General features: G+C 46.8%; 1 protein-coding gene across 1 annotated transcript; it reads left to right on the top strand.

The window, feature by feature from the left end:
• Positions 1 to 32: 32 nt before the first annotated feature.
• KLHDC10 (kelch domain containing 10) lies at positions 33 to 24,682 on the top strand. Its single transcript, XM_075081725.1, has 9 exons — positions 33 to 200; positions 14,131 to 14,352; positions 14,893 to 15,047; positions 16,249 to 16,397; positions 17,030 to 17,114; positions 18,219 to 18,285; positions 18,911 to 18,958; positions 21,602 to 21,741; positions 23,023 to 24,682. The coding sequence occupies exons 1-9, from the start codon at positions 83 to 85 to the stop codon at positions 23,230 to 23,232; spliced, it is 1,194 nt and encodes a 397-aa protein (XP_074937826.1). The 5' UTR covers positions 33 to 82; the 3' UTR covers positions 23,233 to 24,682.
• The last annotated feature ends 215 nt before the right edge of the window (positions 24,683 to 24,897 follow it).

The following is a 24,897-nucleotide window of genomic DNA, read 5'->3' as shown; positions in this document are numbered from 1 at the left end:
CCGCTGATTGGTCAGTGGCGAGGGAGGGGGGCCGCTGCTGGCTGCCGCCCGGGCTCGCCCTGAGGAGGAGCGGACGGGGGCCATGTCGGCGGCGGGCGGTGCCCGGGAGGGCGTCAGGGAGGGCTCGGGGGCCGCGGCTGGTGGTGGCCGTGGTCTCCTCAACCGCTTCGTGCAGCTGCCGGGCAGGCCGCGCTCGGCGGGTGAGTGGCAGCCGGTTCCGGGAGGGTCACCCCGTCCCCAAGGTCCTGAGGGGACGGATACCCCGCGGGTTTGGGGGTCACACCCAGTCCTGCGGCTCCGGGACTTTTTGGGGTGGAACTGGGGTACCCCATGGACCCGGGATGGGGTGGGGAGTGGTCACCCCGTCCCCAAAGCCTTGAGGGGACGGATACCCCGCAGGTTTTGGGGGTGACCCGCAGCCCTATGGCTCTGGGACGTTTTGGGGTGGAGCTGCCGTACCCCATGGACTCGGAATGGGGTGGGGGGCGGTCAACCCGTCCCCAAAGCCCTGAGGGGATGGATACCCCGCGGGTTTGGGAGTTACCCACCGTTCTGGGGCGTTTTGGGGTGGAGCTGGGGTACCCCATGGATCTGGGATGGGGGCAGGTATCACCTCGTCCCCAAAGCCCGGGGGTGGCATGGGGAGGGCCTGGATGTTCCCATCCCAACGACCCTGGGATATGGGGGCCACAGTCGTGGATGGGGGCTGTCACCCCTTTCCAAAAGGTTTTGGGATGTTGAAGGGGACCCGCGGTCTTGGGAGGTGGCGGTTCTTACTGCCCCATCCTAGCAGTATCAGTGCTTTGAGGGATGTTTGGATCTCCCACATGGGTAGTTCAACCCTGTCCCCAGGGACACAGGGTGTTGGGGGGACAGGGAATCCTGCGGTCCCTGGTGGAGGGTAGCCCCATTTCAATGACCCTGTGATCAGGGCCTGGACTAACCCATGGTGACACAGACAACCCCTCCCCAACTCCAAAGTATCAGGTTTTTGGGGTGGGGGGAGTCCTGGGAGGGTTGATCCCTGTGCCCTGGGAATGGTGGCTCTTCTCTTTCACCCTCCTGCTAGCAGTGTTGGTGTGGGGGGGGTTATGCTGTAGTCTCTGGATGTGTGGGTCACACCAACAGCCCCAGGATGTTAAAGGGAGGAGGCTGGGGTTAACCCATGATCACAGGATTGGGGAGATCATCCCCCTCCCAACCGTTCAGTGATACTGGGAGGGATGTGGGGCACCCCATGGTTCTGTGATGGGGTGGGGGGGTAGTCCCAGCTGGTTTGGGGTGTCCCCCCCCTTATCTTCCTAGCACCTTCTGCCCTCAAGGGCCACATGATGCTGGGGTGCTGCCACCCAGGAGGTTGGTACCCCAGGCCCAGGGCATTCTTTTCAGCCCTGGCTGCCCCTGGTCCCACCACTCAGGTACCTCGATGGGGGATGTGAAGCCCCTCGCTGCCTCCAGGGTAGGAGCCTGCATCTGGCATGTCTGGAGCACTAACAGCGGCTGGGAAGAGGCTTTCAGACCAGGGTCTGTGTTTCCATCCCTGTGAAACCTCTCACAATCTAGATCTGCAGTAAGGAGGCCTTCAAGCCTCATGCAAGACTGCTGTGAGTTTGCTAAATGGCTCCACACCTTCTATTTTTGGGCAAATTCTCAAGCATGTTTCCTTCCTTCTGTGATAAGGGCCTTTTTTGGTAACACGAGAGCTGATTATCTTCATCTTCCTGAATTTTAATCGTTGGTTTGAGCAAACCAGTAGCACATCCTGACACAGTTGTAATGTTCCTGCGTTCAGCTACAGATTATGTTCGAATGTGAAATCCTGCCCTCCGCTGCCTGCGATGGGGCAGATGCTGCAGCCCCGGGGACAAACTACCCTGGTTCAGCTCAGCATTAGCACTTAAGTCCAGCCTTAACAAACCCGAAGCTGGCTGTCAATCTTGCTAAAAAACTACCTGATGGAAAAATCCCATTTGAGTCGATTGCTGGAGTTTCTCCCCATTTGACACCTGTTAATGTCCTATTTATAGAGCTCCAGCAGCAGCCCTTACATAACCATTGAGATAGAGAGGAATATCTTTCCCCCCTCCTTCCATTTCCTCCACCCAGATTTGGTTTCTTGCCTCCCAGTTCTCTTTCAGAGTTTTCAGGAGGCGTTCCTTCATTCCCCCCCCAACCTTTCATGCCCTAGACTCTTTCCATAAGCATGCTATCTCCTTTTAATCCTGTTTTTATAAGTAATTACTGTTGTGAAGGCACACAAAGAGCTCGTAGCATGCTTTGGCATTGGATGTCCCTCCCTGCAGAGTTCTTTTGCTCCTGCTAAGCCGTGTGTCATTTGAAGTAGACCTGGGCTATCTCTTGGTTAAACATGAGAGCATATGCATTTATTTAGCTGCTGCTTTTGTTACATTCTCCTTTTCCACCTACTTGCAGATAAAATTTTTAACTTTTGTCACCTTTTTCACTCTGTCGAGTTTCATTTGCATAGGGAAATGATTACGAAAGGTAAGCAGGTGACTAGCAGGAGCTTGTGCCAGTGTTGTGCTGCTCTGTTCACTTTCTCAAGCGGAGTATTTCTACTGAGCATTTCTCAATAGGGGCATTTCTTAAGCAGTGACTACAAAAGAATCTTGCTGATGGCTAAAGAGCTCAAAAAAACTCCAACAATTTGGGTTTTTTGCTGCCTCGTTGTGGGTAAAGACTCTATAAACATCTAAAATTGTATGTTGGATAAGGGAAAGGAAGGAACTATTTTTAGGTGTTTGTAAGCTTTAGCAAGATCAGAAATGTCAAATATAGGTGGTGTGTGATTTGTTCTTCTCCTCGTTGGAAATCTTCCTGTCCACATTGAAACGTTTTCAGTGTTTTCATCAGACTCTCGTGGTTAAGTGGATAGAAACAATCTGGAAACCTAAATATATCTTTGCTTCTTGCATGCTCAGCATTTATGCTGTTGTTCTCAGCTATAATTTTCCCAGTGTACCAGTCTCAGTAGAGGGGTTTTTTTTGTGTGTGGAGAGTTTCAAAGTTTGTAATATGTCTTTAAAAAAAACTACAACAGAAAACCCAAATATCCTGAACCCCTTTGTGTCACATGGGAAAGCAAGCCTGAAGCCAAGTCGGCTCCTGGGCTGCATCTGCAGCGGCATTACTGTCAGAGAGAGAGAGATGGGATCATCCTGCTCTACTCATCACTTGTGAGGCTGCCCTGCGGTGCTGTGTCCAGTTCTGGTCCCCACAAGTCAAGAAGGATGTGGGCAGACTGGAGAGGGTCCAAAGGCGATGGTCGAAAGGCTGGAGAACCTGCCCTGTGTGGAAAGGCTGAAGGAGTCAGGTCTCCTCCTCCTGGAGAAGTGAAGGGTGGAGGGGGGGCGTCATCACAGTTTTCTGGCAACAAAGAAGACCGAGGGTCTCTCTTCACAAGGAGTAACATGGAGAAGAGAAGGGGCGATGGGTACAAGCTGGACCAGGAGAGGTTTCATCTTGATGTAAGAAAGGCATTTTTACAGTGAGAACAGTCAGTCACTGGAACAACCTCTCCAGGGATGTGGTAGAGTCCCCATTGCTGGAAGGTTTCAAGATGTGGCTGGAGAGGGTGCTGGATAATCTTATCTTGGCTCCATTTCCCACAAGAGGTTGGACCAATCTTTCCAGATCCATTCCAACCTGGGCTGTTCTATGGTTCTCAATTTCCAGAATTCTTTTCTTTATTTTCCTTTTACATTTCTTTAAAAAAAAACAAACAAACAACCCAAGGAACACTCAATTTTAGTGGTGTAAAATCAGTACTATATAAATATCTGGGGCAAATGTTTCCTCTTTTGCTCTGGTTTCTCAATAAGGACAGTTCATTCATAAGGACTGCTTATTTTATTCTCTGCTCTGGGGTGCTATCTCGTGTATTACAATCCTGTTTTACTAATCATGGGAAATACTGACAATCAGTTGCACACTTGTAGAAATGTTTGAAATGTGTGATTACTACAGAGAGGTTTGAAAACAAAAGCCTCTGAGAAGCAGGATGAAGAAGCAAACCTCTTCTGGACATCGATCCCAACCCAAAAGCTTTCACAGCTGGATGTGAGAATGATCATTTTCCTAGAAACACCACTTTAGTGGTGTTAGAGACTTCAGATATTTGAAAGACTCTTGGCCGGTGGCCTGTGGGTTGTGTTTGGCATCCTTGGCCAGATCCTCTGGGCTCTCCCAGCTCCCCTCAGCCCTGGGCAGAGTTGTCATTCAGGCGTCGGGGACCCAGGCACAGCTGCTTTCTCTCTTGGGTGTTTTTCAGGCACGGGCAGCCTGCCACAGAAGGGAGCTGTATGATCTGGAGAGGCTGAACTCAGCTGGATGAACGAACGGATCTTAAATCTTGGTCTCAGTGACGTATTCACATCCTGCTTATCCAAACATTTATGACGGACTCTAATTACATGAGTTACAAACTATATTTTGGCCGGCTTTGAAGACTGGAGTCAAAATCAATATTGACTTGTCTTGTTCTCTCTCCCAAGAGCTAGCAGTGCTTTGGCTTCAGCCCTTGACCTAAATGTCCTTCAGAAGTCTTGCAGAAATCGTAAATGGAAAGGGAGACATTGAAACCTGCTATTCTGAATGTTGAAAACCTAAGTAGGAGGGAAAATAATACTGATACCATCTTTACAAAGCCCTGAGAAGCAGCAAAGAGGATGTGTACACACACCTTAGCTATTCACCACTGGTACGTTACTTTGAAAAGATGGGAACCAAAAGCCACGCTGTATTTGTTAGCTTTACATCCTGTAGTTATTTAGTTTGTATTTCCAAAAATAGTGCTTGAAATAAAAATTACATTGCTAGTAGTAACGTTGCGGCATAACGTATGCCACGTGTTAACGGCCTCGCGCTGGGATTAGTAGGACTGAAGATCACAGATTGGCAGAAAGAGATGGCATGTTTGGGGTGAGTCTTGCGAGCGGAAGACCCTACACCCTGATAACAGGACAAAGTCGATGCGGTTGCGGCTCGGTGCCCGTGCCGTTCCTTTTCTTGTTAGCCCAACAGGAAGAACTTTAAGAAACTCAAAACGAGGAAACGCAGACAATAGGCAGCAGACCAGCCTAAACTTCGTGGAAGCAGAAGGAAGCAAAACTCTGAGGCCAAAGCATCTCACTGTAGGAGCCGGAGGGTATAAAAGACCTGTCCAAAACTAGTCTGTCCTTTAAATGAAGAACGACCGAGGAGTTGTAGTGAGGGCTTGGCAGCTGTCATCCTTTCATCCTCTGTGCTTTACCTAAGTGATCCTGGCCGGATCACTTGGATATACTTGGTTCTTGTGGGTAGGAGCAGCCAGAACCAGCTTATTTAAATATTTTGTAAAATAAAATCACCCTCCCCTTCTGCAAGATCTCGCACTGAGTTTTGTTGTGCTAACTTCTTGCACCCTTTACTTTGCAAATGATCCTCTGGTGGATTTTGTGAGTAAAATAGGTTGAGAAAAAAGGGAGCTTATAAAGGGCGGTGCTGGGGTTGCTCTTCTGGGAGGTGTTTGAGGCTATCCCTGGATATCTGTTGGTTATGCTCCAGGAATAAATAAAACCAGGCTTTGTTCCAGGTGATCTGGAGGGGAGGGAAAGAAGGGCTTGATTTAAAATACTTTAGCATAGTCTTCAAATCCTGATTTGAGCCACATATAAAATGAGGAGAATTCATGGCTTTTTTTTTTCTTTAAATTAATGCAATTAGTTTTAACCAGTAAATATGAAAATAGCAAATAGCCCTGTAGTTCTAGGAGGAACATCTCTTTAGATGTGAATCTTTAACCAGAACGGAAATTCAGAGTATTAAAACGAACAGTGCTTTGATTGCAGCCCAGGAATCTGTTTTTTCATTCTAGCAATCTGTTCTGGCTGAGTTTTCTTATTGTAGCCTGGCAGAATGTGATCCTTGCTTTTATTTCGCTGCGAGCCCCAGGTGTTTAAACTGGACAAGGTCCTCAGCATTGATCTGTTTCAGCTTAACCTGGTGTGCGTGGCAACCTCTAATCCATCAAATTACAGAAGAAAAACGGTACAAGGAATGAACTGAGAGCTTGCGCAGCGTTAGCTACAACGAGAGCTTGAATCCGGATGCTTTCTCTCTATGCCACGGGATGGCTGCCTTCCCTTGCTCTGCCTTGTTGTATAGTATTGCTCAAGGAACTACAGGTAGAGCAGCAGTTAACCTTTAATTTCACAAAGCAGAGTGACTCGGCGGAAGCGTGTGATCACCTTGGTAGCTCGGCTCTTTATCCTGCCTGCTGCATTGAGCACGTGTTGCCATATGAGGGTAGGCTGGGAGAACTAGGTTTGTTCTGCCTTGAGAAAAGGAGGCTCAGAGGGGATCTCATCCCCATGTACCAGTACTTAAGGGGAGCAACCAAGAAGATGGAGACTCCCTTTTTACACGGAGTCCTGTGGAGAGGACAAGGGGGATGGACACAAGTTGCTCTTGGGGAGGTTCCGATTGGACACCAGAGGGAAATTTTTCACAGTGAGGACAGTCACCATTGGAATAATCTCCCCAGGGAAGGGGTTGACTTGGCCATGTTGGACACCTTCAAGAGTCGTCTGGACAGGGTGCTGGGCCATCTTGTCTAGACTGGGCTCTTCCTAGAAAGGTTGGACTAGATGATTCCTGAGGTCCCTTCCGACCTGGGATTCTGGGATTCTGTGAGATGAAAGCGCAGCTGCCCCACTGTGTGTTGGTTATGCTCCAGGAATAAATAAAACCAGGCTTTGTGAACTCTGAGAGCGGTTGCTTTGGGTCGCTTGGGTTGGTTTTGGTAAATCTGTGTGGTATTGGTGACCTGGCGTTGTGTGGTGTGGTGTGGCTGAGCTAGCTCTAAACAGCTAGCTTAGAAGGGTGTGTACACGGTGGGCTGGAAGCATTTGGATTAGGCTATTGTGACCTTATGGTTGAATTGCCATCACCTTAATAAGTGGTTTTTGTGTGTTTGAAGAAAACTTCATTTAGCAATAGGAATCTGTAGGCTTTTATGTGCCATTAGTTCCTAATTTTCAAATATTTAAAGAACTTTAAGGCTCGATGTGTTGATAAAAAATACACTGCGCATGTGATGTGCTTTTTCCAATTGCATCTTGGTTGGAAAAAACCCAAAATGGTTGCTTGTCCTTGAGATTTAGAAACATTGGCAACTTTTATTGGATAAATTGCTTTTTTGAAGGTTAGAAGCCAAGTGTTTCTTCTGACCTTGAATCCCACCTGCTTGTGGAAACCCTGAACTCGAGACCAGTTGTTCTTTTTAACTTGGGTCACCTGTGTGAGATGATGTGGAGTGTGTACATCTGGGAGGCTGATACTGCTCTAATACGTTTCACCGATTCCCCTGAGTGCCCAGGAAGGTTTGTTTTACAAGGGGAAAAAAAGCTGCACTGAGCAATTGCCTCCCTGCAGCACTGAACTCTCTGCTTCCAGATGCCAGAACATCCCCTGGCTGCATCTGCTGCTTTTCCTTTGATTTTTGGCTGCTTTAACATGAGCTGGGCAAAAGGGAAAGGGAAGGACAGGGATTTGCTTCTTCCCTGGAGAAAGCCACCTGCTGTAAGGAAAATACGGATTCTTGGGGTCATGTCTGACCCCAAGATTTGAGTGAAACCTTTCGCGTTGGCCTCTAATTATTGTTTGTGGCTTTGAGGATCGCTCCCTATGTATTCTGAATAGAATAGACAGTTCTCCCTAATTTCTGGTGCCTTTATCTTACGTGCTTTCCTTTTTGCGAACAGCAACGTCTTTAAACAGCCAAATGAACAAGCAATAAAATGGTTGTGTGAAACAAACAAGCAGTACATGGAAAAACAAATCATAAATGCTTGGCTGCTATGTTTTTAGGATTCTTTCTGTTATTCAGTGCCTTGGGAGGGAGCAAGCAGCGTGTCAAAACATGATAATTGTGCTCCAATTTCATATGGGTCTTTAGGAATCCTTTAAGGCTGAAAGAATAAAGAGGCAAAATTTTAAAATCAACACCTGCAGCTTGGAGTCTGCTGTTCTGGCTATGCAAAGGGATATTATTTGCACCCTTAGCAGGCAACAGCATGTGGCAGAGTTTAGAAATGAGGCATCGTGACCTGGAAAGTCATCACAGTTGCAGCTCCGAGGCAGTAACCCACAGGGAAGGGGTATGTGTTTGTGAGAGGAGTATGTTTATTTAGTCCTGCTCCTGTCATTTCTGCTAGCTACAGACAAATCTCTTTCCAGTAGCTGTGGTGGCAAAAGAGCTTGACTTGTTTTGTTTCCAGAGTGGCCTTTTAAGTGTGAGGTTAGCAGTTTCACTTCCCTCATCTTCTTTGCTCCCAAAGGATCTAGGAATCATTTTTTCTGCTGCAGGTTGCTTTGGCTACTGCTCAGCCTCATACCTGGCCCTGGCAAGGGATGATATGGGAGTCGTCATTCTTTTCCTTTCTGCTTATAGGTTTCTGAGCAGACGGTGGGACAGCCCAAACCCTTGGCCTCTTCCTTCCACAGGCTGGTTGGGAATGGGAGGCAGTGGTTGTGGCTTTGCCACCCCGGGAGAACAGCACTGCATTGGTTTGCTGGGAACTGGTAACGAGGCATGGTAGGTAAGGGAAAATTCCCTTAAAAAGAAAAATTAAATTCTGCAAAACCTGATGGTGTAGGCAGAGCTCACTGTCTGCCAAGAGCTACTCATTGATTAATAGATTTATTTGTTTTCTGGCAGCATGGTCATGATAAGAAAAAGCGTAGTTTCAGGCATGCTTTCCAAACAACTTCATATTCAGCTCTTTCATTGTTTATTTTTATTTTTAAGAAATTAATTCAGCTAATTAGACCTTTTCCCCCATCTTGTTTAAGCTAGCCAGCTGGCTAGCTTACTGACTCAAATAGCAGGTACTCCCCTCTTGTTTAACCTAGCCAGCGAGATGATGCCAGCATTGTTTTTTTTCCTGCAGTCATGAAAGGCAGGATAATCGAGTGGAAAGAAAACGCCTTTGTTCTTCGAAACTTGTCTTTGTGCTGCTCTGTTTGAAGCACATCTCGTCTTACATTTGTGCTGCGTGTGATTCAGAGCAACCGCTTGGTACTTTGCAGTTTAATTTTCTTCTTCTGTAACTTTATTATAGGGCTATTGAAAAGCGAAATCCAGTAGACTTGAGCATGGCTGTTGACACATGCTGTGGTTCTGGGCATGCTGGTAGCTTTTCATCTGCTCTATACCTTCAAGTAATCAGCTGATGCCGAGGGATTTTTGTGTTGTTTTTTTTCCTCCAGGCCTTCCATAGATTTCTGTAGCTATTGAGGCACCAGAGTTGGAAGTTAATAAACTTTGATGCTTGTGTTAGTCAGGATAGGAAGAACGTTTATGGACTAGCAGGTGCCATGCAGGTTTGTCCTCCCTATAAGAGGGACATTTTGGGTGGAAATCTTGTTGGATGCCATTCAGGACCATTACGCTTTCTTCTAAAATGAAGGGTTTCGTTAAATTTTCTTAATTAATGTCTCTGCCCTCTCCTCCTTCTTGTCCCAGATCCATTTTGTATGCAGAGTTTTTGAGAGGTAGGAAACAAATGTCTCGTGCATCAGTTGCTGTGCTGCGTCACGTCGGGAAACTCGGGAGTAGATATTTGTGCCGCCTTTTTGCTTACTCTCCTTCTGTTCTAATAATACGTCTTGCAGGAGAGGTATTCAATTAGGAATCCGCACTAATAAAGTCAATTTGGGCCATCCGAGCAGCTCCCTCTGAATCACTTGGGTGAATTTAACAGGGTGTTAACAGGTCAGTGCGTAACGATAGCCAGCAAGCAAGCTTCTATGAGACAGCTTAGTCCTAAATTAAGAGTTTCCTTAACGATGTCCCAGTCGCAGTGTTTCAGTTTAATTCTCTTTGTGGAGCTTCTTATTCTCTAAAAGTTTTATTGTTCCCATTTCTGCCCTCAGGGCCAAGGAAAAGGAGTCTCCCTGTGAATGCGCCTTCCCATCCTTCCTTCCTGCTTTGCTTTGGAGTCTTAAACTGGAAAAGCAACTGCTTTCCAAATTATATCCATCCACTTTAAAGCCATTTTCTATAACTAGCTTTATGACCTCTTTCCCACAGATCTGCCTTAACTCGGTACATCATGCTGCTACCTTCTGTGTCCGGCATCAAAGAATTCGTAGCAGGGCCCAGTGACTTGCAGGTTTTCATGGTGAAGGTGCCTTGCTGTGCTTCGCTTAGTGCTGGGCGCTTCTTTAACCTGTGGTGGGTTCAGCTCTTGGGGAGATGGTCTTTGCTGACTACAGGAGGAAGTTAGCAAACCCTTGGGTGTTTCAACCTGCACCACCTAAAATTTGCACTTGTGTAATAGGCTCGTTGTGCTCTGCTAATGCTGGAGCAAAAACAGATGCAAAACTTGCTTGAAGAATTTTAGTAGGAGATGTGAATCATCCGATAAAACATAATTAAATGGAAAGGCAGTTCTTTATTGGAGAGGTGCAAGTCACAGAGCTCGTCTGCTGAGGGAACTAATCTGAATTAACGCTTCAATAGATTCAGCTTTTACAGGTCCGTTCTTTAAAAAGAGAGAACTAGAGAAATCTTTTTCGAAGACTTTCTTTGAAAGTGAATTAAGGTTCAATTCTGAACAGAAGAGTGTGGTGCCAGTTTAACTCAGTTTCATGATGTACGTGCATAGGTGACTCAGAAGATGTGTTGGATAATTTTTTTTCCTGTTTCATGGGTAGATAGGTCATCTTCTTGGGCCTCTGTGAGCAGGAGGATCTGGTCCATTGGGACAAAGGGGTTAGTGAAGAGCGAAGCTTAAAAGCAGCAGGCTGAAATGTGACGCCTTTGGAGAGAAGTCAGTCCTTATATGTGGAGCACAATGTCAAGCAAACGCAGCTGGGGTCTGCTTGAATAGAGGAGAAAACCTGTTATCCTTGAGCAAAGTGCTTGTAGCTACAGGGGTTGGCCCAGAGCTTTTGGAAACCTTGCTCCGCTTGGCATTTCCAGCCCTCCTTTCCCCGGGAGTCACTGCTGTAGCAGGCACAGCGGAAGGAAGCATTTCAGCCGCTCCCATCCACGGTCTGGTGTTCAGCTTAATGCTGAGGACAGTGGATTTCCCCAGGGCGGCTGAGTTGTGAATGCATGACCAGGGACGGGCATCATTTCTCCTGCTAGCTCCACTGTGAGGATCCCAGCTCCTGACAAAGGACAGTTAGTGAGTGTTTGAGTTGTTGGCGAGAGTGGCGGGAACGGGCAGGGAAATAGCAGCAGATGTGGTTTGCAGCAGCAACGGCTGCATGGGAAGGGTGGTCCTTTCAGACCGTCTTCGTTGGGTACTTGCAAGTATCTGTTTGACACCAGCTTCTGATGCACTCTCCATGTCTTGAAACTATCTTGAAAAACTTCATCTTCTAAAGATAGGAGATGGCTTTCTAGTTAAATGGGATGGGGTGAAACCAGCTGGGCTGTGTATGGGCTTAATGTACCCATCTTGCTATCTTGAGGACCTGCATGCATCAAACATTGATCCCTTTCTGTTGAAACTTAACTGTTCTGGGGCTTTATAGTGAAGTCAGGCATCTTCTCTCTTCATTTTTGAGAGGTGAATGACCGAGAAGGCCTCCTTGGTTTTGTTTTTTAATTTATTTTCTTTGAATTACTCCTCTTTAGTCTGTTTTCTTTATATAAAACAGCCACCTTCTCCCCTCTTCCCTCTGGAAAATCCTCATGGCAAGTGTTTTAACTAGAGGGAAATAGGATTTATAGTTAATGTAAGATTTTAATTCCTAATTCCCTTACACCTTTTAAATTCAATAGGTGATTGAACTAAATCCTCACTCCCCTGCAAAGTGTGTGCATCAGTGCTCCCAGTCTTCCCTGGAATTAAGCTTCCATTTCAGTTCTTTCAGGTCTTCTTTTTGGAGAATTCCAGGGCAAACACAGAAGAAGAAACAGGCAGGATGGCCTGCCTTTGTCCGAGTGGGGACACAGGAGCCCTTCACCAGGATTTGCTCTATAGGCTGCAGAGGGGCAGGGGCACTTCTCAAGCATGGTTTTGTTTGCAGATACCCAAGATTAGATGAATTGCCCTCTCAGAAGGCTCTCTGATGATAAGAATCTGAACAATTACCTTGACTGTAAATACCTTTATTGTCAATGTGTTCACTTCGGCCTTTAAAATAGAAAGCCAAAAGGGATGGATGTTTTTCTTTCCCTTTGTAAATCACCTCTAAAGCACTTAGTACTTGTTTAACAGTTTAGTTCAGCACTGAGGCCGGTAACTTCCTGGCTGCAGCTATTAGTACGGGTACTATCCACCCCTCCTGTGTGCAAATGTACCTGCCGTGCTGGGTGCCCAGTGGCACTGCTCTGTCTCCGTAGCCAGACCAAAGACTATAGATTTTTCTAGTAATTCCTTAACTTTCTTCCCCACCTTTTCCAGCCGGTGCCTATTAGCTTTCTAAGTGGGGATTGCTGCAAGACGCAATTGTTACTGGAAACAACCCAAATCTGTCAAGGATTTTGTCTGAACCCAGTAGAGCAGCTTAATTTTGGACAAGAGTTGGAGCTTAAAGCAGTAGCAAACAGGGAACGTGATTAAGCACAGCTGCTTGTGCTGAGTTAAAATTCATTATTCAGTCTGGACAAATAATTTATTTCACCTTTCCTGTAGGCGAGATGCTTGATGCCTCATTTGTTATTGCTCCGCGTGTCTTGATTCACTGCTGATAGTTGTAACAAGCTCTAAGAAGAAAACATGATGGGTCCTAATTAGATGCTTCACTGGGTCCCTGTTCCTCCCTAAAAGTCCGTAAAGGAGCTGTGAGAGCAGGTGGGTGGTGAAGATCCCTGGTTTGTTTGGGTGAGGGGTCTTCGGGGATCTTCTTTTGATTTTTTTTTTTTGTTTTCTCTTTATTATCAACTGAACCAAAGTGGGCCTGTCTTGAGGTGCGATAAGCAGAGGATGTGCTTGAGGCAGTGTTGATTATGGGTTGGAATTGTACATTTTAGAGGACTGTTATGTATTGTCTTTCTCAAGGTGAAGCTTAGAGTGACTCTCACCAAAACACTGTTGTATGGAATAGAAAAAATGGTTTTTGAAACCTTCCTGGTTTAGTCAGCTTGAGATGTTCTACGCGTGTCTCACAACCAACTCCTTTGTTCAGGGACCTGATCATTTTCTGTTTCTTTCATCTTTCTCATTCGTCGCGTGGTCCTGTACCTCGTTGAAGAAAAACACCCACCTCTGGCACTGCGCTTGGCCCTTGCTGTGCATCGAACTCGAGCAAGCTCAGAATTACTTCTTGATCACTTGTCAGCTGAGACTTCAGTTGCTGTTGTCCAACAAGAATATTGCTGTTTAGGTTTTCCTGGACTGAATTGGTCTTTTTGACTATTCCAGTTGAGGTCTGAGCTTGAATTGTCCTCCCTGCTTTGATTTCCATTGGCTTTTAGGGAGGAGAGTGGATAGGCAGAAGTCTTCCTTTCAGGAAGAGCTACGTCTGCCAGTTGTCAAGCTCAACTTGTAGGATCTCAGATGGGTTCCCAGTGCAAATGCCTTTATTTATGAGCAGATTTTACTTGCTGTATCAGACCTGCATTGCTTAATATTTAGGAAGCCGAGGGGTGTCCAAGGTGAAAGAGTCTTCTTGGGATACAAGGTGCCAGGAGCAAAAGAGAAGAAACGGAGAGAAGGTTTGTGTAGGAGGGAGAGCAAATTTTTCTTCTTTGTTCCCATCGGGCAGCTTTAAATATAAACATTTTGGAACTGCTTCCTAAGTGAAATCTGCCATACAGAATGACAGAAGGGGGAATTTGTAACTTATCTCAGAAATAGCTTTTATGGGTGGATTGCCCCGTGGAAGGATTGTCATGCATCAACCTCCAGGCAGGTCTCCTTAGGCAGGTGTGGTCCAGGGGCTAGAGTGGACATGAACGAGATGGTGACATGCAGAGGCTCTCCCCATTCCTGCTCAGAGAAGCGGATCTGTCATTACAGAGCCGTTTCCTCCTGGCTGCGGGCATGCTTAAACAGCAGCGGCTCTTGTTGGAGGACCACCACAGCGGGTGTAGTGCTGACCCTTGGGCACAAGCTCACCTCCTCTGCTGACATTTCACTGAAGCTGTTTTACCTTCTCATTTTGCTGTAGGCCATAGATGTCCGCCAGCAAGAAGTGGCCATCGTTGCGTGGCAGATAATGCCAACTTGTATGTGTTTGGAGGCTACAATCCTGACTATGATGAGTCCGGTGGGCCAGAGAACGAAGACTACCCGCTCTTCAGGGAACTCTGGCGATACAACTTTGCTACAGACACCTGGCATCAAATAGGCACTGAAGGCTACATGCCCAGGGAACTAGCCTCCATGTCACGTACGTATGGAAATTCAATTCCTATACACCTACTCCTGAGGCTTTTTTAATCAGTGTCCCTGGTGGAATGCAAAACCAGGCAAGAACTGGGAAATTTGGATCCTGTTTCCAATTCTTCTGCAAGTAGGCCTTGAGTTTGGGTTGGTTTTGTGATTTTTTTCTTTCCCCTTTTGCTCAGGTTGAGGCAGAGGGAAAGAAAAAAGTTCAAATGCAAGAAGCAGTCTTCAGGTATTTAGCTTGATAGTTACAAGGCACCTGCACTTTCAGCAGCTAGGTGCTCAGTGCACTCAGATGTCTCAAAGCATCCAAAAATAGATCTCTTTGTTCACTAGCCATTTTTAAAAGTAGGCCTTTGGTTACCATGGTTTTAGCTTGCATTCTTTCTCTTCTAGATCATTACAAATCCATAAACGTGTAGTATGAATTGTAGGGTATTTGAACAATATGGAACACTTTCTGCCTACTGTCTCCAGAGCAGAGTCATTCTGTTTTACTGCGTCTCACAGCAACACGTATCTCTGCTCTGTCTCTCTCTCCTAGTTGTACTGCATGGCAACAACCTGCTTGTGTTTGGGGGCACCGGGATCCCCTTTGGGGAGAGCAATGGCAACGACGTCCACGTCTGCAATGTCAAGTACAAACGATGGGCTCTGCTCAGCTGCCGAGGAAAGAAACCCAATCGAATCTATGGCCAGGTACGAAGGAAAGCCCTTGTTGAGGGACTTTGAGCGTGCCTCCGTACACTGGGCTGCGTGTCACGGAAAAGGGGCCAGAGTGTGGAGGTCTCTTCTCTGCTAGTAACTAGAGTTGTTCTCTGTGTACATAAGTGTAAGGAAGGGCAGGTATCATTCATAAAGAAATAGAGCAGTCTTGGTTCTTTGAGATTTCAAAGGAATAGTTTTCTTGTAGTTAGAAAGGCCAAAATTTGTAAGCTAAATGCCAGGTGCAGTTGAATGAAAAAGTATGTCTGATTTAAGGAGTGATTGGTAGTTTCTGGAGTTGCTCTGTAGCCTCCTCAAGGCCTTTAAAACCCAAAACTAGAAATGAAAACAGTGGTTAATAGGCTTTATTTGTATTAGAATAACAACTTTTAAGACTTTGCGTAATGTCATCAATGAACACGGTGTACAAAAAAAATAAACTCATTCTCACCGGAGGACTGTCACCTCTTGCTGTGCTTTCCAGTAATACTGCCAATGTACTTGTGGTGCAGACATCTATAACCCAACAAGTTTCTCATTGAGATGTGTGCCAGACATTTGGGGGAAGGAAAGTAGTCTTCCCTTGCCCAGTTGAGCTCCGGCTGGCCTTTGGCAAGCAGGTAGTTGGGAGGAGAAGGAGCTTACATCTCTGCTTCCACCTTGGACTGCATCAGGGAATGGTGCCTGCACCACCTTCACAGTTTCAGTAGGCTGATAGTCCATGTGCTTTTGAATTGTATGGGCTGTCTCCATTGTTTGGTCTGACTTACCCACTGTGTTTGGGGCTTTCTGTTATGCCTAATGCTGCTGGCTATCTGATAGCTGGTTTATAAGAATCTCTGTAACAGTGTCTGTGTAAGCTCAGCATGGAGAAGGTTCAGGGTTAACAGTGCTTTGGTTTTAGCTCCTGGGAGCCCCTGCGGCACAGACCTGCCTTGTCTGGTGCCTGAAACTCAGCAGCTCCACTCCTAGGCCCTCATCTTGTGATCATGGAGTTACTTTCCATTCCTACAGATACTAAGGCCCCATCTTTCATGTATTAATCATCCTTGTTTATCCTTCATATTCCTCCTGAACATCTCATTTTGTAAGTTGTAGGTAGAGCTTTGCAGGCAGTGTCTTGCTTTAGGAGGGCAGGAATTCTCTCTTTTTTCGGACGCGTCCTTTCCAGCTGGTTTCTTCTGTTACCTTCCAGGCCATGGCCATCATCAATGGTTGTCTCTATGTATTTGGAGGAACGACTGGTTACATTTACAGTACCGACCTACATAAGCTAGACCTCAACACTAGAGAGTGGATCCAGCTGAAACCAAACAACATGTCCTGTGACATGCCAGAGGAGAGGTGAGAAGCTGGACAGTCTCGAAGAGCTTTTACACAGGGCAGTCACCACCTTTACAGACAGGCTTCTGGGCACTCTAAGAGCAGTGTTTTTGGCTGTGAACCTTGCACAATTGGTGCTTCAGTAGTCTGGCGTGCAGGGGGGTGTCGGGATGGGGTATGTGAAGCCTTTGCCAGGACACTGATCTGGACCATGTGGTGCCAAAACAGAGCTGGGCACTTGGGGCAGCTGGTCAGTGCTGAGGAGGGGAAGGGGCTCCAGCTGATCCCTGTCCCTTGTCCTATTCTGTAGCAAGGTGTGTGGGAAGGAGGGCTGGGAGAGCAATCAGTGACCATCTTAGTGAGAAGGGGCTGGAATATTGATGGCCATCATAGTGCTCCAGAAATCATTGTACTTAAGTTTCAAGGTACGCTGCTCTCAGAAAATGCCTTTCAAGCTTCTGAGGTGCTGCTTAGATTGTTCGTGAAAGTTTCCACATCTTCTGAATGCTCCCAGCCTGAGGGACTGATACGTCATGGCCTGGCTTGGGGTGTCTGCTTAAACCACTCAGATTTGATAATGTTTTCCAGAAGGCTTTTGTTGGTGCTCACTTGCATTAATTGCTTGTGCTGCTAAACGTCCTTTGCGCCTTCAGGTACAGACATGAAATTGCACATGATGGTCAACGGATTTATATCTTGGGAGGTGGAACTTCCTGGACAGCTTATTCCTTAGATAAGGTAAGGCGATCAGAAACCTTGAGTGCTTGCCTGGATAGGAGATTTCAGTGAAGTATAACCAGCACGGTCTCTTCATCTGGCTTTGCCTGGAGAGCTTGGTAAAAAAATAGATAACTAGGTCTCCTAGTTCTCCTGTTTCTGTAAAACCTGGTGTTGCCACAAGCGTGTCCTGTTAACTTACAGATGATGAATCTGTGGTACCCAGTGACCATACCGATCTACTAAACGGCTTCATTCCTGTAGACCCAGGATCAAAGATTCTCATTTTAAACCACTTAGGACATCTTGCTACATGTTGCATTTGTGCCAAAACAGGAAAGTGCCAAAGGGAGGAATTCCTTGACATTAAATTCAGATATTGATATGGTGACTCTTTTCTTGTCTTCTCCCTTAATTGTATGCTTTAATTTTACTTCTTGTGGTGAACGTTTTTCTCCACTACAATTTGGGGAGGGAAGAGGAAAGGCTGAGAGACCTGGGTTTGTTCAGCCTGGAGAAGAGAAGGCTGAGGGGGGATCCCATCAATGCTTATAAATATCTGAAGGGTGGGTGTCAGGAGGATGGGGCCGGACTCTTTTCAGTGGTGCCCAACGCCAGGCCAAGGGGCAACGGGCACAAGCTGGAACATGGGAAGTTCCACCTGAACATGAGGTAAAACTTCTTTCCTGTGAGGGTTTCATTTCTCTCTCTCATTATTTTCCCTTTCATTATAATAATATTATTACCATTATTACTCTTACTGTTTTATTTTAATTATTAAACTGTTATCTCAACCCACGAGTTGTCTTGCTTTTGCTCTTCCAATTCTCTCCCCCATCCCACTGGGGCGGGGAGAGTGAGCGAGTGGCTGCGTGGTGCTCAGTTGCTGACTGGGACTAAACCAGGACAATAGCAAAGCCTGAAATGTAAGCTTTAGTAAGCTGGTACACTTTGAAGGTGATTTTATACCTGCTTAGTCACTGGCTGCAATTACCTATTTTTGTTTTTACACCTAATGAAAGAGAGGTGTTATTTATAGTGGCTCCCTGGGTCAGAGCCTGTGACTGCATCACCGTAGTGCTGGGAGAGCCGGGAGGAACTAATGGCTCCTCTTTGTCCCTTCAGATCCACGCGTACAACCTTGAAACCAACACCTGGGAGGAAATTGCTACAAAACCTCATGAAAAAATTGGTGAGTCTGGAATTTCATGCATCTTCTCCTGTAAACCAGAGTTTGGCCAAGATGCTTGAAGATGCTGTTTGCTGGCAGGCCAAAAACCGGTTTTGTAACCTTGTACAGTATGTGACTTAACACTGGCTTCGGGACTCTGCTTGTTTCAAGCTTTAGCAGTGAGGACTAACCCATCTGAGGCATATTTAGCAGCCTGGGTTCTCACTCTCCCTGGGTTTGAAACATGATAGTTGCTGGCTCTACTCCCAGAAGAAGATACACATCACCTCTGCTCCCTCTGGGGCACCACATGCTGGCCTGATTAGCAGCGAGGATTTCCCTGAAACCTTGTAGGCCCTTGGCTGCTGCTTTTCACCAAGCCAGAGGTGAGAGCTGGAGTCTGTGGGGAGTGAGATTCTGGCACATTTCTTCCTTCCCTGGAGAGCAAGTGGGAATCAAACCTGAAACAGCCAATTGCTAAATTAGAGGTGTTATATCTGTGATGGTAGGAAAGCAGAAGGCCCTTATAAATGAAACAAATGACTCTTGTCCATGATTATATGTTGAGATATAATCCCCACTTAGCCAAGCACGTTAAAGCAACTATAGTTAATACAATACTTTTTTTTTTTTTTATTCTCCTCAGGCTTCCCAGCAGCCAGAAGATGCCATAGCTGCGTCCAGATAAAAAATGGTAAGATCTGCCTCTTGAAAATTGGTGTATCTTGTACAACCTAGCAGTGCCGAGCCTGTCCTAGCCTGAGAGATGCTGGCCTCCAACACACGTTTGAGAGAACTGCAGGGCACACGTGTCTTTTCTGGAAGAGGATTTTTTTTCTTGTTAACAGGCCTTAAGCTGCCCAGTTGGCACCGCTCTTCATATGAGGGATCTTGCTGCTGTAGGCAAATTTCCTCCGGCACTGCACAGTGCTGTTGCTCTCTGTAGTTCTATAGTATTTTAGACAACATGTAAATCTCCTTTGGACGTGTGGGTGCTTCAGTGTAAGATATCACGTATTTTAGCCACGAGTGTCCATGATACTTTGCAAGTTATTGGTTGCAAGCTCACAAACAGGTATAAATGATGCTCCTGCTACAGCTTGGTGACTAACCTGTTCACTTTGTGGTCCGCTGTGAAAAGCAAAGTGGGGCCAAGTGCTGGAAGCCACATTCTTTAGAGACAAGACTGTTTAGGGATTTCTTTGATAGCGGGTCCTTTTTGTGGTGTTATAAATCTGAGATGCTCATATGGAGTGAATTATGAAGCAGTACCAGAGTTAGCACCCGAGTCTTTCCTTTCTCTAGTAAAGTAAGGGCCATTTTTATAGAATCATAGAAAGGTTTGGGTTGGAAGGGACCTTACAGATCATCTAGTCCAACCCCCTGCAGTGAGCAGGGACATCTTCAACCAGACCAGGTTGCTCAGAGCCCCGTCCAGCCTGGCCTTGAACACTTCCAGGGATGGGGCATCCACAACTCTGGGTAACCTGCGCCAGTGCCTCACCACCCTCACAGTGAAGAATTTCTTCCTTATATCTAATTTAAATCTCCCCTATTTCAGTGTAAAGCCATCGCCCCTTGTCCTATGGCTACATGCCCTTGTAAAAAGTCCCTCTCCAGCTTTCTTGTTGGCACCTTCAGGCACTGGGTGGCCGCAATAAGGTCTCCCCGCAGCCTTCTCTTCTCCAGGCTGAACAACCCCAGCTCTCCCAGCCTGCCTTCACAGGGGAGCTGCTCCAGCCCTCTGATCATCTTTGCGGCCCTCCTCTGGACTCGTTCCAACAGGTTTTATGTTAGGAGCTGCACAGAACTTAGTAGAGCCTTTTGTTCTTCACTTTGATCCTCCAAATGTTCTTGCTGTAAATCACTTGCATGGTGCTGTTTGAGGCACAGCTTAGAGGGGGCTCTGCATGTGCAATAGTGTTCAGTTACCCACGATTTTGAGTGGTGGAGTGTTCCTTCAACTAGATCTGGGCCTCTCCCGTAGCCTCATTGTCCTCCAAGAACAGAATCCCCCAAACTTCACAGAATCACAGGCTTGATAAAAGCCAAATTGCTCATAATGAACTGACGCAGTTACAGTATTGATCCTTGTTTTCAAGATTCTTCAGATCGATTACTGAATGCTGTATGTTAAAGGGTGGAGTGATAACCAGATTATATTTCTTCTATTTCTTAGAGGTGCTAATTGTGCCAATAAAAGTAAAGCAGGAGCTGGGAGGTGCTTCCAGTCACCTTCATCAGCAGTATTTTCCTGCAGTGCAAGCCTCTGAGTTGAGAACTTGGACAAAGCTGGGAGCAAGGACCTGCCTCTGGCAGGGAACAGGACTAGGAGCCAGGTCTGTGGCTGCTCCCCATGGGTTTAAAAACACTAGAATCTGATCAAACACAGGCCCTGTGAACTCAGGTTAGCTAGGGCTTAATACAGCTTCGAAAAGTGGGAGTGCACTCCTGCTTCTCAGTGGCGTTTAGCCCTGAATCTGCCATGGTGGGGCTGGGATCATGAGCCGGCTGGGAAGCGTTCATGAGCCAGCAATGTGTGCTCACAGCCCAGAAAGCCAGTCATATCCTGGGCTGTGTAACAAGAAATGTGGCCAGCAGGGCGAGGGAGGGGATTCTGCCCCTCTGCCCCGCTCTGTGAGACCCCCCTGCAGCACCGCCTCCAGCTCGGGGCTCCTCAGCACGGGACAGACACGGGGCTGCTGGAGCGGGGCCAGAGGGGGCACAGAAATGCTCCGAGGGCTGGAGCCCCTCTGCTGCAAGGCCGGGCTGGGAGAGTTGGGGTTGTTCAGCCTGGGGGAGAGAAGGCTGCGGAGAGACCTTATTGCGGCCTTTCAATATATAAAGGGGGTTAATAAGAAAGATGGAGGGACTTTTTACCAGGACCAGTAGTGGCAGGAGAAGTGGCAACAGTTTTAAACTGAAAAAGGGTAGTTTTAGACTGGACATAAGAAATGATTTATGATGAGAGCAGTGAGACACTGGAGCAGGTTGCCCAGAGAAGTACTGGAAGCTTTCAAAGACAGATTGGATGGGGCTCTGAGCAACCTTATCTAGTTAAAGATGTCCCTGATCATGGCAGGGAGGTTGGACTAGGTGGTCTTTAAAGGTCCCTTCCAACCCAAACCATTCTGTGATTCTGTAAGTGGCCTCCGTGGGTATGAACAGTGTGCTGGGACTGATTTGGGAGGTACTGAGAGCTTGCATTGAGGTAAAATAATTGTTGATCCCAAAACTGTTTTGGAAAGGTTATCGCTGACTTCAGCCAACGCGTGTTGTGCAGTTGCTGATGAAGGATGGCTGGGCCTGTAAGCACCGTGGGTTTCCTCTCTTTCAGATGTGTTCATTTGTGGAGGCTATAACGGAGAAGTGATTCTGGGAGATGTTTGGAAGCTGAATCTGCAAACTTTCCAGTGGGTCAAGCTCCCAGTTGCCATGCCGGAGCCAGTGTATTTTCACTGTGCTGCTGTCACACCAGTAAGTGACTCATTTCTCTCCTACGTAGCTGCAGTTCAAGTCGTTTGTCCAAGCACTCTGATGTTTCTGTGGGCTGCAAATAGAGCTGAACCGATGTTACCAAGGAGGTGATCTCCACTGGATGCAGCATCTTTAGGGAGGCTGAGGGCTGGCGTGAGGGCACTGCAGTGACTCCTTTTACTCCTGCTGCTGTTTAAAGAGTGGTAGCACGCAGTATATTCTGCTTTCTGAAAGCAGCAATGCAGAATTTTAGCTTTTAAACTGTATCAGCTCCAAGGATTAATTCCACTTGTGAACAGCAGTTCCTGTTTGTAAAAGGAAAAAAAAGCACAAATACTCCCCCAAGTAAGCTGGTTTTAGCCTACTGAGAACAGCCTGAGTTAAAAGATTAGCAGGTGAGCAACCCTCTTTGGAAGCCCCTGGTAATGGGAAGGTTGGTATTGCCAGAGATTTTTGCCACAACCAGAAGCTTAGAGACCTGTGGTTGATAAGCAGCAGGCAGCAAAAAATGCATTTAGGTGTGGCTTCAGCCTCCTTCAGCTGCTCATTGCCTTAGGGCAACGTGCGAGGGCAGAGATCGGGTTCTTTGGTTCTAAGAGCAGGTGTCACCTACTTTGGAGATTGCTATAAATGCAACTCTTTCTGGGAACCTGTAGGCCTGATGAAGGTGTTTCCCAGGCAGCTCAGTGACTGCAGGTGGGTGCCTGGACAGCAGCAATGCCCTTTCTTTTCCTGTATATTGAAAAAAAAATGCTACTCACGAAACAGGTCAGCAGCTGAGCTTTTCCCATCTGTCTGCGTTCGTGTCATTCCTGCAGCAGGGTTTTGCTGAGCCAGCAAAGGGAACGCAACGTGTCTCTGTGGTGTGGTTTTCGTTTAAAAAAAGGACATTCTTTTTAGCTGAAACCTAAGTTTGGTTCTATACAAATTTATTAACACTTTGACCCACTCCTAAAATTGATTTATTGGGGTAGAATTTGCCTAAAATACAGAGGACAGCACTCTAAGCTAGCGTATGCGTGCTTTAGGATGAGACATGCACCCTTCAGCACTGATTCCTCCCCTTGGCTGCGAGGAGCCCAAGGTGACTGGCTCAGGCACTGTCACTTCTGTTACCAGCACATAAAGGTGCGTGAGCTGAATCGCGCTCTTTGATTAACCAGCTGGGAAGCTGGAGGGTCAAATCCTGGGTTTCCTGGCTGTGTCGCTCCTCAGCACCTTCTGGTGTGCCAGTTTGGTCTGTGCTCCATGTAACTCCCCTCTCCCCCTCTTCCCATCTAGGCTGGCTGCATGTACGTTCACGGAGGGGTGGTCAACATCCACGAAAACAAACGGACTGGCTCTCTGTTTAAAATGTGGCTGGTGGTACCCAGCCTGCTGGAACTGTCGTGGGAGAAGCTCCTGGAATATTTCCCTCATCTAGCAACTCTCTCCAGATCTCAGCTTTTGCACCTTGGACTGACGCAGGGACTCGTTGAGCGGCTAAAATGAGAACATTTCATGCTTCTGTCCAAGACACACTACATTTAAGAAGCCCCCTCCTGCCCCCTATTTATGGATACTGTGGATGGTCTTGCTAGGAACATGGAGGAACCCGCTCAACGCCTTACTCAGCAAATACATCGATGCCTTTGTAGAAATTTTTACTTTAAGTTGTTGAAAATCCACTTTTTATTTATGGATCTCTAAATTACACCGTTAAGCAAAAATACTCTCTGGGACTAATCCATAACATCCAACCATCAAACTGTCATTGGAACATGCTTGCAACTTAACTGGGGAGGGCGGGGAGCTTAGTGAATGTCTGAGCCCACCCTTACACGTGGCGCATTCAACTTCCTATTTTCCCAAGGTGTATCTAACAGAGGGCCTTCAATGCAGAACGACAGCTGACCTCTTCTTTTGCTTTGGATGACGCTCATCCCCCCCCTAACGCCCAGCTGAGCTCTCCCGCTATAAAACCAAGAATTCCTGCCGCTTGAAGGCTTTGCATGTGCTTCGTGGGCATGTTCCCATCTCTTTGAGCTTCAGAAGACGGCTGGAACGTCGCACGGGGCAGGGAGCAAAGCTTTGCCTGTGCAGCTTTTCCGGTGCAGTGTGTGGTGATATGAAACCCCCCGTGTCTGTTCCTCACCTTTTCATATTGAAAGGTTTGCTTGGAAGACTGGTTAAAACTTGCCACTTAACAGACTACTGTGTAGTTTACTTGGGGTGGTGAGGGGAGGGAAAAGGTTTTGCTGACTCTTTTTTTTAACCCTTTCTGCTCACATTGCCCTCTGAACGAGCCAACAGCAAAAACCTCACCCTGTAGATTTCAGAGCTGTCTTTTAACCTGCAGCATGACGTACCCAGTGCTTGGGTGTGAGCTGCCCACGCTAACGCAGTCCTGGTTATGAGCATCTGACTCTAATGTGTACCCGTAAGCTTTTTGTTTTCCTTCCTTCCACACATCACGGGTTGGCCTTTTTCTAGTTAGCTTCGTGTTCCTCTGCTGTGCGTGGTTTTAATGCGGATCCTTGGAAACTCCTGGATCACTCATCCAGGAAACACAGCATTAAATAAAGGGGAGAGGGAACCTCACTCCTCCTTGCTGTGAGTAGTGGCCATCTCTGCACAGGCAGGAGATGGAGGGAGGGATGTCTGTCTCTTGCCTTGCTGTGCTTCATATACTGTGAAATTTGCTTTAGAGACCATGTGTAAGCAGCCATCAAACTCTGAGCAGCACCACTTGGCTGGCATCAGGTTTTGCAAAATCCTTTTCATTCGAAGACCATTTTTAAGTGCCTTTTGTTTGGTTGGTTTTTTTTAATCTGCTTTTCTTAGTACCCTCCCTTTCCATAATCAAAGGCAAGGGTTAGACTCTGGGGTTTTAGTTTCTTTTTAAGATATTGCTTTTATGTTTAAATAAACAATAGCATTGTCTTCATGTTGTGAATCTGAACAGCACTGGCTGATCATGTCACTGCTACCCCTCCTAGGGAGCACCTGCCTCTGATATTAGGGCAAGGTATAACACTTCTACTGACCATCAGGCTTTCCCTGTTCTTGGGGATAGATTTTCCACCCCTCTTTCCCCTGCTTTTACCCGTTCCCCCTGCATTTTTTTCAAGGTGCAGAAAAATAAAGGTTAGCCATCAAAGCTGAAGCATTCTGTGG

Source organism: Phalacrocorax aristotelis, chromosome 1 (assembly GCF_949628215.1).
Source record: "Phalacrocorax aristotelis chromosome 1, bGulAri2.1, whole genome shotgun sequence".
Classification (NCBI taxonomy): Eukaryota; Metazoa; Chordata; class Aves; order Suliformes; family Phalacrocoracidae; genus Phalacrocorax; species Phalacrocorax aristotelis.
Note: the sequence above shows the minus strand (reverse complement) of the source record. Positions and strands in the feature narration are given on the sequence as shown.